Here is a 15,306-nt window from a genome sequence, read left to right as displayed (position 1 = left end):
GAGCAGGAAGCAGAGCTGCATCACCCACTGCACTTCCCGCTCCATCTCTGGAACCCAAACTCCACCAACTGCAAGGGCTAGAGATCACTTCCCCTCCTGGAGGGGTTGGGTGAATGCTGGGCCCTACCTCCTGTCCTGTTCCATCCCACTTGGCCCTGCTGATGGTGTCAGTGCTGACGTCCGTCCAGTACACATGGTCATCCCGGGAGTCCCAGTCAAGGGCCACAGCACTGCGCACGTCAGCCAGTGGGATGACATCGTCGGACAGGTCCTCTGTGTCGAAGCTGATCCGACGGATGTCCATCCTTCGGGCAAAAAGCAGGAACTTGTCAAGACCTGATCAAAGGCCGAGAGGGGTCTTCTTTTAATGCTCTAAGTCCGGTAACAGTGACAGACACAGGTGCTCACCTCTGTGACACCTGGTTCAATCACACTTCCTGGGACCTGTGCCCTTTGCCCACTACTCTTCACACTGCAGGCGCCCTTAAGCACAGCACAGTCCATCCTGGTGGAACTGGACTTTAGAGTCCAGTGGAGACAGGTTTTACCACTGTGTAGGTGTCTGTCAGCTTCATGTGAGTCTTTTTCCTCTGACTTCTCTTAGCTGGGCCACTGCCAACTCCCAGCCTACTTCTGAGACTTATTCTATTTCAGGCCTTTTGCTTTTTTGTTTCCCCGAGACAGGGTCTTACTATAGAGCCTAGACTTTTTTCAAACTCTCCATGCCCCTGCCTCAGCCTCCTAAGTGCTGGAATTACAGACATGCTACCGGGCTAGAGTCCCTGCTTCTCTTCTATTGTCTAGAATGAAGCTTCTATCTGCTAGTCTCTTCACAGATGTAACCAACAATGCCTGCTCACCTAGGTCCTTCCCTGCTGGGCCCTGGGTTTGTGCTTAGAAAAGCTGAACGCCTGGCATAGACACACAGTGTAATTTTACTTCAGCCGTAAAGAAAAGTAAAATTATGAACCTTGCAGGGAAATGGATGGACCTAGAAAGTATTATATTATTAAGTGAAGTGACTCAGACTAAAAAGTTAAAACGAGGAAACACATTCTCCCTCATTTGTGGGTCCTAACTGTCAATGTTTATATGTACGTATTAAGTGAGTATAGGCTATGAAATTAGATAGGCGGTCACAGGAAGGGAGAAATGCTATTGAGGAAAGGAGGGAAGGCAGAAGGGCATACAACCCCAGAGCAGAAAGGAGGCCAAGAGAAGTACAAGGGCATGTGGTGGTGGGGGGAGTGGGGTGGGGTGCAGGGGGGCGTGAGCTGTGCAGGGAAAGGGAGGAGAAATGGGAAGGAGAAACAACAAAAAATTTTGTTTGCAAGATGACATAAGAAAACCTAATTCTTTGCATGCTAATAAAAAAAAAGTTCAATGCCTCACACCAGTGCTTTGTGGGACATGTTATCCTTGCTCCTATTTTCAAATAAGCATCTGAGGCTAACAGACATCAGGGAACCTGCTCGGGGCTCAATGGCCGTGTTCCAGAACTGAGCTTAGGCCTGCTCCACAGAGGGAGCTTTGGCTACTGCTCTCCACAGCAGGTTTTCTATCCTCTGGGCCTCCTCTGGCTTGTCTGAATGCTTTTTCAGAAGAATTAGCTTCTGCTGTGTGCAAATGCTCAATTCCTAGACACTTCAGGCCCCTATATAAAACAGGGCGGGACTTCATATAACCTGGGCGCATCCTATATACTCTAGTCTCTGGATTATATCTGGAATCCAAGATATAATCCTGGATTATTTTTATTTGTAAGAGTGTTTTGCCTGGTGCATATATGTGTACCACATGTGTGCCTAGTGCTCTTGGGGGCCAGAAAATGTCACCAGATCCCCTGGAACCAGAGTTACAGGCAGTTGTGAGCCACCATGTGGGAAATGGGAACTGAATCTGGGTCCTCGGAAAAAGCAGCTGAGCCATCTCCCCAGCGGGCTACCAGGATGGCTCACTTGCCATCACACCTAATGATCTGAGTTCAGTCTCTGGGACCCACATGGTGGAAGAAGAGAGCTCTCTCAAGTTGTCCTCTGACTCCCATGTGCACACACATCCATGCAGTGCCTCTTTTAAAAGGGTGATGTATCTTCAGTACAGCTTTAAAATTTCAATCCACAGTAGATTAAATCCACAGGCAAGAAACCCATGGCTATGAAAACCTGACTGTGTGTTTCTCTATCCAGAAAGGAGCTTCTGGCTAACTTTACCAAAGCCCTCGTCCAAGCTTTGGTAAATCTTTGGGAGAAGATGCCTGGCAGCATCTTGCATCTCAGTAAAATAACAGGAATGGCTGGGTGTAAAAGCATGTGTGGGAGCCCGGGCAGTAGGGCGCATGCCTTTAATCCCAGTACGTGGGAGGCAGAGGCAAGTGGATCTCTGAGTTCAAGGCCAGTCTGGTCTACAGAGCAAGTTCTAGGACAGCCAAGGCTACACTGAGAAACCCTGTCTCAGACAAAACAAAACAAAACACCAAAATAAACAAACAAACAAAAGAATGCACAGGAAAAACACAATGTATGAAACTAGTTCTCAGTGTGGATTTGAGTGAAACCTGATGTTTTTCCGAGAACCTGACTTTTGCCTGTGTGTGTCTGTATGGTGTGCAGAATTGTTATGCTGTATGTGAACACTGGGCCACTTCTACAGGTCTTCACCTTATTATTTATTTCCTTTGAGACAAGCTCTCTCATAGAACCCAAACCTCACTAATTGGCTAGCCTGGCTGGCCTGTGAGCCTCAGGGATCTGCCCATCACCACACCTACCCAACTCTGGGTTTACAGATAAACACCATCACACCTGCCTTTACTTGGGTGCCAGGGATTTGAACTCAGCACGGCGGGCACTTTACCAACTGAGCCATCTCCCTAGCCCCAACAATCTGGTTTTCATTAGATTTGAAAGAGCCAATGGATTACACAGCAGTAAGGGTACATAAGGAATTATCGCTGCTCCTATTGGCCAAGCCCTATGTCTGACCAACTCGAGGGACTAGCCTTAGGGAAAAAGAAAAAGTCAGCTGTGTGCTGAGATGTCTAGGGCTGACTTTGCAAGGTAAAATTGCCTTGCAAGAGTTACAAGGAACCCAACCTAGAGATCCTGGGGGAAACCAGGAAATCCTATCATCTTTCACTTGTTGGTCACAGAGCACCATCCAGGATCCTAATTGTTCTCTGTTCTAGCGACACAAAATTGTCTGTAGGTCAGGCCAAAGGTACAGAGGTTGGAAGTCATCACCCCACTTTCTAGAATAGCTGGACCTTCTTTCTGACTAGACAGAAGGCATCCTGCCTGGTGAAGTGAAAGCTAAGCCCCATTGCAGGTGTTTTATACCCTTAGCGGTGCTACTAAGCCTCCAGCTCCCACTGCCTGTTCTCAGTCCTCAGCGCCCCTTGAGTCAGCTATCCCCGCACCCCCAAGTAATCCCTCCAACTCCTCTTCCTGTTCCTCCTAACTGTCCTCACAAGGTACCTCCACTGAGGCTCGGACCCCAAACCCACTTACTCTGGGCGCAGGCGTGGCTGTTGATCTTGCGGAAGCCAGTGGGGCAGGCACAGGTGTAGTTCTGACCACTGGGTAGACACAGGTGAGTGCAACCTCCATTGTTGTCCCCACAGCGGTTTTTCCCTGCTCGAAGAGCCCAGAGCAAGATGATCAGGAAATACTAAAAGTTTACAAAGGTGGACCCCCACCAGGTCAAGGAATGGAGGGCCGAGCTCTCTTCAGATAAGAACTGTCTCATTAATTTTGACATGTGATCCGGATGTGAGCGCGAGCTCCGTGTTTTGAATTATATGGAAAGAGTAAAGCCACCAGGGCCGGTGTTGTACCACCCTAAATGTCCAGCAGAGGGAGCTACTAGTCCATGTCAATGCCAGCTCTGGACCTTCCTGACTAGAATTAGTATTATCCCTGACAAGTACAAAGAGGACTCTGGAGAGGCACCAGCATCCACATCATCGGTAATAAATCTAGCTCCATTGATGAAGTTTCTTTTTACCTGCAGGCTGGCGCTGGGGGTGCAAGGTATGGATGTCCATGGGGAAGTGGAGCTTATTGCGAATGATCTCCTGGTTCTTCCCGGTAAACTTGTTGGCGCTATTGATGCTCTTGGTGTGCCAGTCTGTCCAATACAAGCTGTCTTCAAACACTGTGATGGCAAAGGGATGTGGGAGGCCTGGAGACAGTCCAAAAAGACCTTAGTCCAGACGTGGCCTGCCATGGCCCCTGAGCCCAGACCTGGCAGCTACACAAACCTCACCCTCTGCCAAGGCTCCTGGGGGCAGGATTGGAGAAGAAGTAAGGAGATGAAAGAGAGCACATCAAAGACCTCACCCTGGCTAATGACAGCCTTGCGGTGACTTCCATCTAGATTGGCCCTCTCGATGACGTGGTGCTTAGCATCCACCCAGTACATGCGGCGTCCAGCATAGTCGATGGTGAGGCCATTGGGCCAGAAAAGATGAGTGTCAGCAATGATGTGACGTCCGGAGCCATCCATGCTGGAGGCCTCGATGCGGGGGGTGTTGCCCCAGTCTGTCCAATAAATGGTTCTAGGAAGAAAGGATAGTAACAGAGGGGCAGTGGAGGACAGGTGAGTAGCAACTAGGATAAAATCCAGAGAAGGCTTTACACACCAATTCCACTTGCTTGCCTGGAAGGCACTGTACTCATTTATTATCTATTCCTTCCTTCCTTCCTTCTTTTCATTTATTTATTTGTTTTTGAGGCAAGGTCTCACTATCTAGCCTTGGCTAGCCTGGTACTCACTATGTAGACCAGGCTGGCCTCAAACTCAGAGATTCACCTGCTTCACTGAGTACTGGGGCACAACCATGCCCAGCTTTGAAAGGTGCTTTTTAAAAAAAATTTACTTAATTTTGAATGCTCCCCCCCCCAATGTTTGAAGACTGAACCCAAAGAATTAAACCCAGAACCTAATGCTAGGCAACTGTTTTACCACTGAGCTGTACCACCAGCTCCACAGAATAATTTTTTAAATGTCTGGATTTAAATGTCAAGATAGCATTTATCTATCTCATATATATATATTTGAGTATCCGCTGTGGAAAAGCATAGTTGGCACTAGAAATAGAGCAGAAGATGAAACAGATGACAATCCTAGCACCTGTGAAGTTGACACGCTGTTCCTTCTCTTCTGCTGCCTTCTGTGTTTTACGCCCCCTCTCCCACACACCGTACTTCTCAAACAATTGACATATAATTGCAGGATTACAAGGCATCCCCTCAATAGGTGGCATGGAATGTGCATAAGCCAGAGGCTAAGAATTGCCATTTTAAGAGATTTGTCTATTAATTTTAAAAATTATTTCAAATTAATGATATTAATTAGCTCACCTACTAGCTGCTTTAAATTAATAATAATTTTTAATTAGCTCCACTCTATGGACTAATTAAAAAAACACTAAACAATTCAAACTTACCTGATTTGTAAATTTTATTCCATTTAAAAGGAATTGTTTTATCTTAGGACATCTATAAAAGCAGTTGTATTTGCTTGTATATCTATTTAGATCAGGGTCTCAGGACCCCAGGCTGATCCCCTACTGTGCATATGCATCTTTGTATGTACAGCTGCACATATTACATGTGTGTGTGTGTGTGTGTGTGTGTATGTGTGTGTGTGTGTGTGTGTGTATGTGTGTGTGTGTGTATGTGTGTGTGTGTGTGTGTGTGTGTGTGTGTGTGTGTGTATGTGTGTGTGTGTGTGTATGTGTGTGTGTGTGTGTGTGTGTGTGTGTGTGTATGTGTGTGTGTGTGTATGTGTGTGTGTGTGTGTATGTTGTGTGTGTGTATGTGTGTGTGTGTGTGTGTATGTGTGTGTGTGTGTATGTGTGTGTGTGTATGTGTGTGTGTGTGTATGTGTGTGTGTGTGTGTATGTGTGTGTGTGTGTGTGTGTGTGTGTGTATGTGTGTATGTGTGTGTGTGTATGTGTGTGTGTGTATGTGTGTGTGTGTGTGTGTATGTGTGTGTGTGTGTGTGTGTGTATGTATGTATATATATATATATATATATATATATATATAGAGAGAGAGAGAGAGAGAGAGAGAGAGAGAAAGTTTTGATTGTTTTTGATTTGCCAAATAACTGAAGAGAGCACGGAGACATTATCTGTCCCACGACTGCACACTCATGGCCACTTACTACAGAGCCAGGACACAAGGCCATCTGTGTACAGAGCTCAAGTTGTCAACATCATTCTGAGGATGGTTATCAAAGTCTGGCCCAGGAATCCCGAGGACAATCTCTCCCGGCTGCAGGAGGGAGCTACTCACCCCTCCATGGGGTGCAGGGCAATGGCTCTGGGCTTCTCCAGGTTCTGCCACAGCAACACCTTCCGGTGGGCCCCATCCAGATTAGCCACCTCAATCCTCGATGTCCCTGAGTCAGTCCAGTAGAGCTTGTCATGGACCCAATCCACAGCCAGGCCCCCTGGTGAGAAAAGGCAGTGGGGTGGGGGGCGGTTAGGGATTCACCCTAGGCAGTTCTGGGTCCTGGAAACAAAGCAAAGTCTTAGCAAAAGCCGCTTCTGGGGCCAGGACCTTGTAAGTATTTTAGACGCACCAGCTATTTAGCCACTGCAGATCCGTATGGTGAGCTAGTACTGTACTTCCCGGGAAGTGGGAACCGAGGGCATCCAGGCAGTTGACCAGGGCCATGCCTTTCTTCCTCATATAGCTGAGGATGACCCACTACTAAGTTTTAACTCCAGCCTTGGATACGAACTTCCAAGTCACTTAACCTGCTTGTAGGATAGCTTGAGGTCACCAAATTAACTATTGCTTTTTGTTTGTTGAGATGGGATGGGGGTGGGGGTTGGGGGGGCTAGGGGGGCTGGGGGGGTTGTCTCGTTATCTCAGCCTGGCCTTAAACTGGACATGTATTTAGGAATGACCTTGAACTACTGATCTTTCTGCTTCTACCCCTTCAGTGTTGGGATTACAGGCGTCACCACATCAGGCTTTCGCACACCTTTAATCCCAGCACTCGGGGAGGCAGAGGCGGGTGGATCGCTGTGGTCTACAAAGTGAGTCCAGGACAGCCAAGGCTAACACAGAGAGACCCTGTCTCGAAAAACAAACAAACAAACAAACAAAACCACATCGGGCTTATGCAGTACTGAGGGACCTAACCCGGGGCTTTATGCATTCATGCTAAGCAAGCACTCTCCCAACTGAGCAACACCTTCAACTCCACAGTGGGTTTCTCTATCCGAGTCCCACCCAAGGTTTCACTGGAAGAGACGGTTTGCTTTGTGCAGTTTGCAAACACCGGCTTGTCCCTTCCCTTCCCCCTGCTTTTTTGTCCATGTTGGCCCTGGCTCTCCTCGCAGGGTCTTGGTTTCCTACCTGGGCTCTCGAGCCCAGTAGACACCACCTCCTCTACACTGCTGCCATTGAGGTTGGCACGGAGGATGCGGTCCAGGGTGACATCAGACCAGAAGACCAGCTCCCGCCGGTGATGGAAGTCGAGGGCAATGGCGTTCTCCAGGTTGTTGAGCAGCAGCGTGTATTCGGAGCGGTGCGGGAGCACCTGCCGGATGTCGATACGATTGGCAAACAGGAGCACAGGCTCTGGCCCTGGACATGGCATAGAAACGGGACCCCGCTGGGCTTCAGAGCCACGTAGCCATCAGCACGCGCAGCCTCAGGCCCTCAGCTGATAGCTGGGGCCCTTCGCCCACAAGAGCATGTGCCAAGCTGCAGACGTCTATACTATAAAAGCAAATGTCCTCTCCAACTCTAACCCAAACACCTTTTACTTGGGGGCCAGGCTGCAACTTGCAGAAGTAAACCTACCTCTTAGCAAATCCCTCAGTCCTAGAGCCCCTGGCTTTTCTCTGTTCAGCCCACCCAGCCAAGAGCCAACACTCCTTACCCAGAGCCTTGCAGCTGCGCCGGTCGGGCCGTAGCTCATAGCCCGCTTCACACCAGCACTGGAAAGCCCCTTCGCTGTTTGTGCAGCCCTGGCTGCAGTACCCTTCCTCAGCGCATTCGTTCACATCTGTGAATACCAGGCACGGTCAGGAAGCCTGCCTACTGCCATCTGCCCACTCCAACTCACTCCTAAGATACCTAGTTTGCTTTCCTGGTCACATCACCATATCCCCACCTGCTGCCTCAGCCTGGTGGGAAACTGTGTAACAAGCGCTTCAGGGATTTGAGGTCGTGTAGACCTGAGTTCAAACACCACCTCGGCTGCTTACTAGCTGTGTGGCTTTGGGTAAGTTACTTACCTACTCTCTGCATTTCCATTTCCCTGTCTGCAAAAATGGGAGAAATGATCCCCACTTCCCAGGGCTAGTGCAATGACGAAACAAGGTCGCGCCCATCCAATATATGTCACACCGCTTCTTTTATTTATTTGTTTGTTTGTTTGTTTGTTTGTTTTTTGAGACAGGGTTTCTCTGTGTAGCCTTGGCTGTCCTAGACTCACTTTGTAGACCAGGCTGGCCTTGAACTCACAGCGATCCGCCTGCCTCTGCTTCCCGAGTGCTGGGATTAAAGGCGTGTGCCACCACCACCCAGCTCCACACAGCTTCTTGTACGCTGCTCCCATCCAGCACCCTGACTTTTCCCCAGTGCAGGCCCCAGCTCACCCTGACATGTCCTCCCATCCTCTGTGAGCCGGTAGCCTGTGTGGCAGGTACACTGCACTGCCCCTCGCACCATCTGACACTTCTGGGCACAGCCGCCGTTGTTAACATTGCAGTTCTCCTCACCCGTCCGGGGCCCTGTGCCAGCCAAGCCAGAGTTGGGAGCGGAGCCCAGAATCCACCCCCAACCCCCCCACACCCCCCGTCCAGCCAACTTGGCATTCCACCTGGACCACGAAGAACAGCTCCCAAAAGCTGAGAGAGTCCCCAGGGAGGCCTCCCTTTGAACCCTATGGGTGGGGTTCAGCCACAAAACCACGGGCCAGGCCCACACACTAGAGACACTCACGACAGTTCTGCTGTGGGCTTTCGTCACTGTTGTCACCACAGTCGTTGACCCCATTGCATAGCTTTCTCTGCCCAATGCAACGCCCATTCCAGCACAGGAACTGGTCAGAGGCGCACTGGGGGCTTCCTAGAAAGAGAGGGAGGAGGGGAGAGTCGGGTCACAGGAGGGCAGGGCTTGAGTCCACTAGGGACAGGAGCCTGTCATTTTCTAGGGTAAAACGGAGCCAGATGAGAGTCAAGGTGGGAGGGTTGGGGTCCAAGGCAGGAAACAGCTCAGACAAGGCTGGTGGAGTGTCTGAGTCTGTTTTCTCCCTGGGATTCCACAACGGATGAGTGATTGGAACATCATACCCTCATAGTCAGGACCAGGTTTAGCGGGTGGGGTGGCAGGAGGCACAGACACAGAGAGACTGCCAGTCCTTCACACAGAGGGGAAGTAGACACAAAGGCTGCTGTCTGGAAAGCAGCCCTTCCTCCCAAGGCCAGAGTGAAAGCGAGAATTTGAGCATCTCCTAAGGCTCACGGCCTCGACTTTGCGTTCAAGAACGTGGTGGACCCAGGTCAACAATGCACCTGCATGTGTGTGGCTGTGTGGCTTTGTTGTGTGGATGTATGGTGCACGCATGGCTGTATATGTGCATGAATAGGCCAGAGGCCAATATCTGGTAACTCCCTCTGTTGTTAATTTTCTGTCGTATTGCCTTCAGATAAGGTTTCTCACTGAATCAGGAGCCAGCTGTTTTGGCAAGGCTGGCTGGCTAATGAGCTTCTGGGATCTGACTCTTCTACCTCCCAGTGCTGCTGTTATAGGCACTCAGAGCCGTGCCTCACTTTTTAGCTTGGGTACCAGGGGTCTGAACTTGGGTTCTGGTGCTTGCTTACTTAGCAAGTGCTTTGATACACTGAGCCATCTCCCTTACTCCTGCACCTAGATTTGATCCCGTTCGCTGGGACGGGCATGGAAGGCCCAGGCCACTGAGGAACAGGATTGAAGCATCACCTCTGGCCAGCTGAGACAGCAGTGACAATGCTCACTTTTCTCCTCTGCCTCCCACTCCCACCATTAGCCTAGGGATCTTGGATGCTCCTGGGAGACTCTACCTGTGTTCTCACAGTTTTCTTCATCACTGTTGTCTGCACAGTCATCCTCCCCATCACAGCGCCAGGACAGACGGACACAGCGGCCTGATTGGCAGCGAAACTGTTCAGCTGTGCACATGGAGGTGGCTGGACAAAGCAAAGGCCCAATTAAAGGCTTGTCCTCTCACTCAACTCTACCACCCAAAGTACCCAGGCCACTCTTCTTAACAGTGGTGTCACAGAAGGTATGTCCTTATGAATCAGGTGGCCCTTCCCTCAGACCACTCTACTGTCATCTGCTGGAAAACTGCCGTGTGTCTATAAATCTCCAGACTACAAGACAACCCATATCCCTTTGAATCCATTGCCTCTGTACAGTGTACAACCTACACAACTGTACGGTTGTTTAATGTCTTCACACTTTATCTGCCCCCCCCCCCAACTCTTCTCCTTAATTCCCCACTGCCTTTGATGCTATCCCCGACTCACTGCAGTTGCGTTCATCAGACTGGTCATCACAGTCTGCATCGCCATCACAGCGCCAGCCTGCGTTGATGCACAGGCCACTGTCGCACATGAATTCCCCAGCGCGGCAGGGCTGGTGGGATGCTGGGGAAACAAAGATCTTCTGTCTCTAGCCAGCCTGTGCACACAGTGCCTTATGGAAGAACAGAAAGTCCCATCTCCTGCCCCTCCCAACACTCGAGCTCCGGACACTGCTCCCCTCAGCGCCTGCCCCAGCTGGCACCTGTGCCCTGCTACTGAAGGAGCTCCTCCAGCCTGCCTGCCCCTCCTCCCAGCCAGCCAGAGCACTCACAGCAGTCAGACTCGTCCGACCAGTCTCCGCAGTCGTCATCTCCGTCACAGTGGTAGATGTCAAGGATGCAGCGGCCATAGGCACACTGGAACTCCTCCAGATTGCAAGGAGGAGAGGGTACTGCTGAGGCTGGAAGGGAAAGCAGCCCTCAGACCCCGGTGACTAGGGACAGAGGGGTCTGACTCCTCCCAGGGGCAAGTTGCACAGGCAAGGTATCTTCCTCAAAAATAAAAATTAAAAAAAAAAGCTGCAACTGGGTTTCTTTTGTGGTGGTACTACAGATTTCTACACACTGATGAATCTGAAGAAGTTGACCCTGGATCAGTGCCACTGTCTTAGCTCAGGACTCAGGTACCTCAGGCTGGCCTCAAACTTGATTCCTAGCAGCCGGGTGAGAGGCGCACACCTGTTATCTCATCACTCAGGAAGGCAGAGGCAGGTGTGGATCTCTGTGAGTTCGAGGCCAGCCTGGTCTACAAAGTGAGTCCAGGACAGCCAAGGCTACACAGAGAAACCCTGTCTCAAAAAATGAACAAAACAAAACAAAAACCTTGATTCATAACCAAAGAGAACTTCGAAATCTTGACCCTTCTGCCTCCACATCCTGCGTGCTAGGATTACATACAGGTCTATACCAATCTGCCCGCCTACTTTGTGCAATGCTGAGCATAGAAACCGGAGCATTGAGCTTGCTAGGCAAGCATGCATGTGAGTTTCACGCCAAAATCCCCAGCAACGCTCTTTTGGGAGACATACTCCATTGCCTGCACATAACCCTTTCAGCCAACCCTTATCTAGGAGATGGAGCCCTTAGTCATTGTCCCAACCCAGCAGCCTCACAGGTAGGGCCACTCACGGCAGCTCTCTTCATCAGAGCCATCTTTGCAGTCTGTGTCACCATCGCAGTACCAGTGCTCAGCAATGCAGCTCCCATCACTGCAGCGGAATTCCTTGTCTGAGCACTTGCGCATATCTAGGGATGCAATGAGACAGGAGCCCCATAGAATCTTCTCTCACCATCCTCCTTGGGTTCCAGGGTAGGGGGAGGTCCATATTCCTGACAGTATAGACTGCTATGCCGGCCTGCCTGCCTTCTCTCTGCTGCACCAGATCCCTGCAGCAGTTCCAGGTCAGGTAGCAAAGGGCCTTTGCTGCTATCCCTCCCCTAGGCGTTCTTACTCTGGACCCCTTCCTCTCCCAGAGCACCACTCACCACACTGTTCATCACTGTTGTCACCACAGTCGTTGTCACCATCACAGTGCCACAGACTCCGGATGCAGTAGCCATTCTGGCAGGGGAACTCATCCTCCTCACACTCCCGGGGGGCTGTGGGCACACATGAGTCAGGCTGCGGTGGGCAGAGAGCACAAGTGCCTGCAAGACCCTTAGTAAAGCCTTCTGGGGCTACCCCCAGGACTCCTGAGGAGGTGACCACCTCTTGTGGGCTTAGCTGACCAAGAGAGGAGGGAAAAGGACAGAATAAAAGCTGAAGACCCAAGGCCTCAAATAGACCAGGGCATCATTTTCTGACAGAAAATTCTTTCATGCCTGGCCCCTTCCAACACTCACGACAGTCCTGCTCATCAGAGTCATCTTCACAGTCATTGTCCCCATCACACACCCAGGATCGGCGGATGCACTTGCCATTGTCACAGTGGAAGTCCAGAGGGGAACAGGTGGGCAGCACTGACGCCAAGAGAAGGAAAAAGTGAGCCAGGCAGGCAGGCTGCACTGGGCCAGAAATTCTTTCCCAGCAGCCTGGCTCCAGACCCAGTCCCACCCCCACCCCACCCCCCACCCCCCACCCCCCACCCCCGCCCGCTGCACATAGAGGCCCTAAGAAACTGCAGCTGGGAAGAAGGAACAGCAGAAGGGAATTTGGGGGGCGGGGCAGGAGAAAAACCCTGACTCTATGACCTCTATGACACTGAGGAAGTGGTAAGAGAGAAAAGGGGTGGGAGGTGGGGGGGGGGCATGGTTGTAACTCTGCTGGTAGAATGTTGCCTACCACACATGGTCCCCAGCACCTCCTAAATCTAGGTATGGAGGCGAACACGTGTAATTCCAGCACTTGGGAGGTAGAGGCAGGAAGAGCAAAACGAAAAGGACATCCTCAGCTGCATGCCAACTTTGAGGCCAGCCTCAACTATATGAGACTCTGCCTCAAAAGATACCAGAGGGTTGGCCCATCCAGAAGTCACTGCTTGTCAGGATGAGTGAGTCACCTGGCCCCCTCTAAGCGGCAGCGTCTTTGACTACAGGGGATAAGTGCTCTCGGCTCACAGAGAGCTTTTGAGATAATGCATGTGAAAGCACTGCTTGAAAGGAAGCGTTTATTATTATCATAATTAGCTGAGCTGCTTAAGGTTAATGAGGTCCAGGTAGTAGCTTCATTCCCATTAGACTAATTAGTCACCATCGTAGATGCTGCGGGCCAGACATGTACCCCGAAATCCAGACAACCGGCATAACAGTGAGATTTATAGATATCCAAGACAGGACATCCTGGCCCATTGTCCATGATTATGCAGGAGGAAAGGCAAGTTTAAATAGAATGTAAGGTGTTTTTGTTTTTGTTTTCCCAGTGTGGGGAGGGGGTTGAATCTAGACCCTCAGGCATGCACAGCAAGTAGCCCCACTACTGAGCCACAGCCTCCGTCAGTCCTTTATGTGTGTGTGTGTGTGGTATACATACTTATCCACGCAGATATATGCATGGATGTCAACATCAGGTGTCCTCATCAATAGCTTTCTACCCTATTTGTAAAGTTTCTTATTATTGGGAGAGGGCGCGAGAACCACAGTGCGGGTGGGATCCCAGGGAGAGATGAAAGAACAACTCTCTAGAGTCCGTTCTGCCCATGTGGGGATCAAATAATCATCAGGCTTGGTGGTAAACACCTTTACCTGCTAAGCAACCTCACCAGCCAACCAAATAGAAGACTTCTTGCCGGGCATGGTGGCACATGCCTGTAATCCCAGCACCTAGGGAGGCAGAGGCAGGCAGGTCGCTGTGAGTTCAAGGGCAGCCTGGTCTACAAAGTGAGTCCAGGACAGCCAAGGCTACACAGAGAACCCTGTCTTGAAAAAAAAAAACCAAAATTAAAAAAGAAATGCTTTCTTACAAAGCTTATCTTATTTAATATGTGTGATTATACAGATTAAAATAAGAAACATAAAATAATCTGCATCTATGTATCCCACATTAAAATTTTTTTTAAGTATGCATGCATCATACACACAGAATTCACAAATTTATGGCTTCAAGCGTATTTTCTTCTATACCTTTTCCAACTTTTTCTTTTTTCCTCTTATTCTTAATTTTAAAATTAATTAATTAATTTGTTTATTGAGACAGGGTTTCTCTGTATAGCCCCAGGTGTCCTGGAACTCACTTTATAGACCAGGCCGGCCTTGAACTTGAGAGCTCTGCCTGCCTGTGCCTCCCAAGTGCTTCGACTGAAGGTGTGAGCCACCACGCCTGGCCCTTTTCCAACTCTTCAAAGTGTGTTGTACTGGACTCAATAGGCATGGACTACCCAAAAGAAATATGAGTGGTGAAAGGTAAGCCACGTGAAGAAGCCACATCTGTCTTCACATCTGTCACCCTTGCAGGAGTCCGACGTTAAGCCGGACACAGCCGGGCACAGAACACTCCTTGGTTCGTCTTTTACCACCTCCCGACCCTGGGATGCTACTTACTACATCCATCCTCATCGCTGTGGTCCCCGCAGTCATTGTCTCCGTCACACTGCCACTGGGCTGGGATGCAGGTACACTCGCCGAGGGCACTCACTGCACACGTGAAGTGACTCCGGCCACAAGCGCACTCCAGGTTGCTGGCCATGCCTGGGCAGAAAGAAGAGGAAGCAGAGGACCTCAACACCTGTCCACCCAAAGCCTGTAGGGGTGGGGAGGAGAGAAGCCACAGTGACAGGGCTAGGGAGATGTGACGATAATGTGATTGTGATTTTCTTCCTCCGCCAGGGCACATATGGTCCCAAAGACACCTTCAGACTTTGGGTTCACAGGCAGCCCAGTGGCCCTGTTCAAGACATTTTTACACTGCATCTGAAGGTCAGGAGACAAAGCCACCAAGGGATGATGTGCTTAGAAGGGGAGTGGGGGGCAGACGGATACCACTAACACGCCTCTACGTGCTTCCTTCCAAAACTAGTTTGAGAAATGGATACGCCTGCCCCCCCATCTTGAACCCCAGTGATAACGGTGAAAACAGAACACGGTGCCTCTTGATGTCAAGGACTCCGCATTGGTAGTCACAAAGGCATTTGTGAGTCCTGCCATTGCATTTTACTTCTGAGGAGGGTGGCGAGCGCAAGCCACCTCAGGACAGAGTAACTGGGTGCAGTCAGTGTTTCCGGTCAGTGCCTTCCGGTCTGTCTCACAGACCATCGCCTGGAGGAAGGCTGGCAGACG

The 15,306-nt window shown here is 50.3% G+C and overlaps 1 protein-coding gene across 2 annotated transcripts in view; it reads right to left on the bottom strand.

The window, feature by feature from the left end:
• Lrp4 (LDL receptor related protein 4) overlaps positions 1–14,868 on the bottom strand; it is a 40,594-nt gene extending 25,726 nt beyond the window's left edge. Inside the window, exons 1-16 of one of the 2 annotated variants that reach the window (XR_007830507.1) lie at positions 14,572–14,859; positions 12,439–12,555; positions 12,082–12,195; positions 11,725–11,841; positions 10,869–10,997; positions 10,541–10,660; positions 10,073–10,198; positions 8,973–9,098; positions 8,627–8,761; positions 7,906–8,031; positions 7,377–7,607; positions 6,303–6,459; positions 4,341–4,558; positions 4,006–4,182; positions 3,510–3,632; positions 128–305 (exon numbers count right to left, since the gene is read on the bottom strand). Coding sequence is in view for 1 of the 2 variants with exons in the window: in XM_051144111.1 (XP_051000068.1) it covers positions 128–336; positions 3,510–3,632; positions 4,006–4,182; positions 4,341–4,558; positions 6,303–6,459; positions 7,377–7,607; positions 7,906–8,031; positions 8,627–8,761; positions 8,973–9,098; positions 10,073–10,198; positions 10,541–10,660; positions 10,869–10,997; positions 11,725–11,841; positions 12,082–12,195; positions 12,439–12,555; positions 14,572–14,863 (2,517 nt within the window). In the remaining variant the exon portion in view is untranslated. Of the gene's footprint in view, positions 1–127; positions 337–3,509; positions 3,633–4,005; positions 4,183–4,340; positions 4,559–6,302; positions 6,460–7,376; positions 7,608–7,905; positions 8,032–8,626; positions 8,762–8,972; positions 9,099–10,072; positions 10,199–10,540; positions 10,661–10,868; positions 10,998–11,724; positions 11,842–12,081; positions 12,196–12,438; positions 12,556–14,571 lie in introns of both variants that reach the window. The other variant, XM_051144111.1, reaches the window with a different exon arrangement.
• Between the last annotated feature and the right edge of the window lie 438 nt (positions 14,869–15,306).

The sequence above is a fragment of the Acomys russatus genome, chromosome 4, assembly GCF_903995435.1.
Source record: "Acomys russatus chromosome 4, mAcoRus1.1, whole genome shotgun sequence".
NCBI classification, from domain to species: Eukaryota; Metazoa; Chordata; class Mammalia; order Rodentia; family Muridae; genus Acomys; species Acomys russatus.
This window is presented reverse-complemented; position numbering and strand designations above follow the sequence as displayed.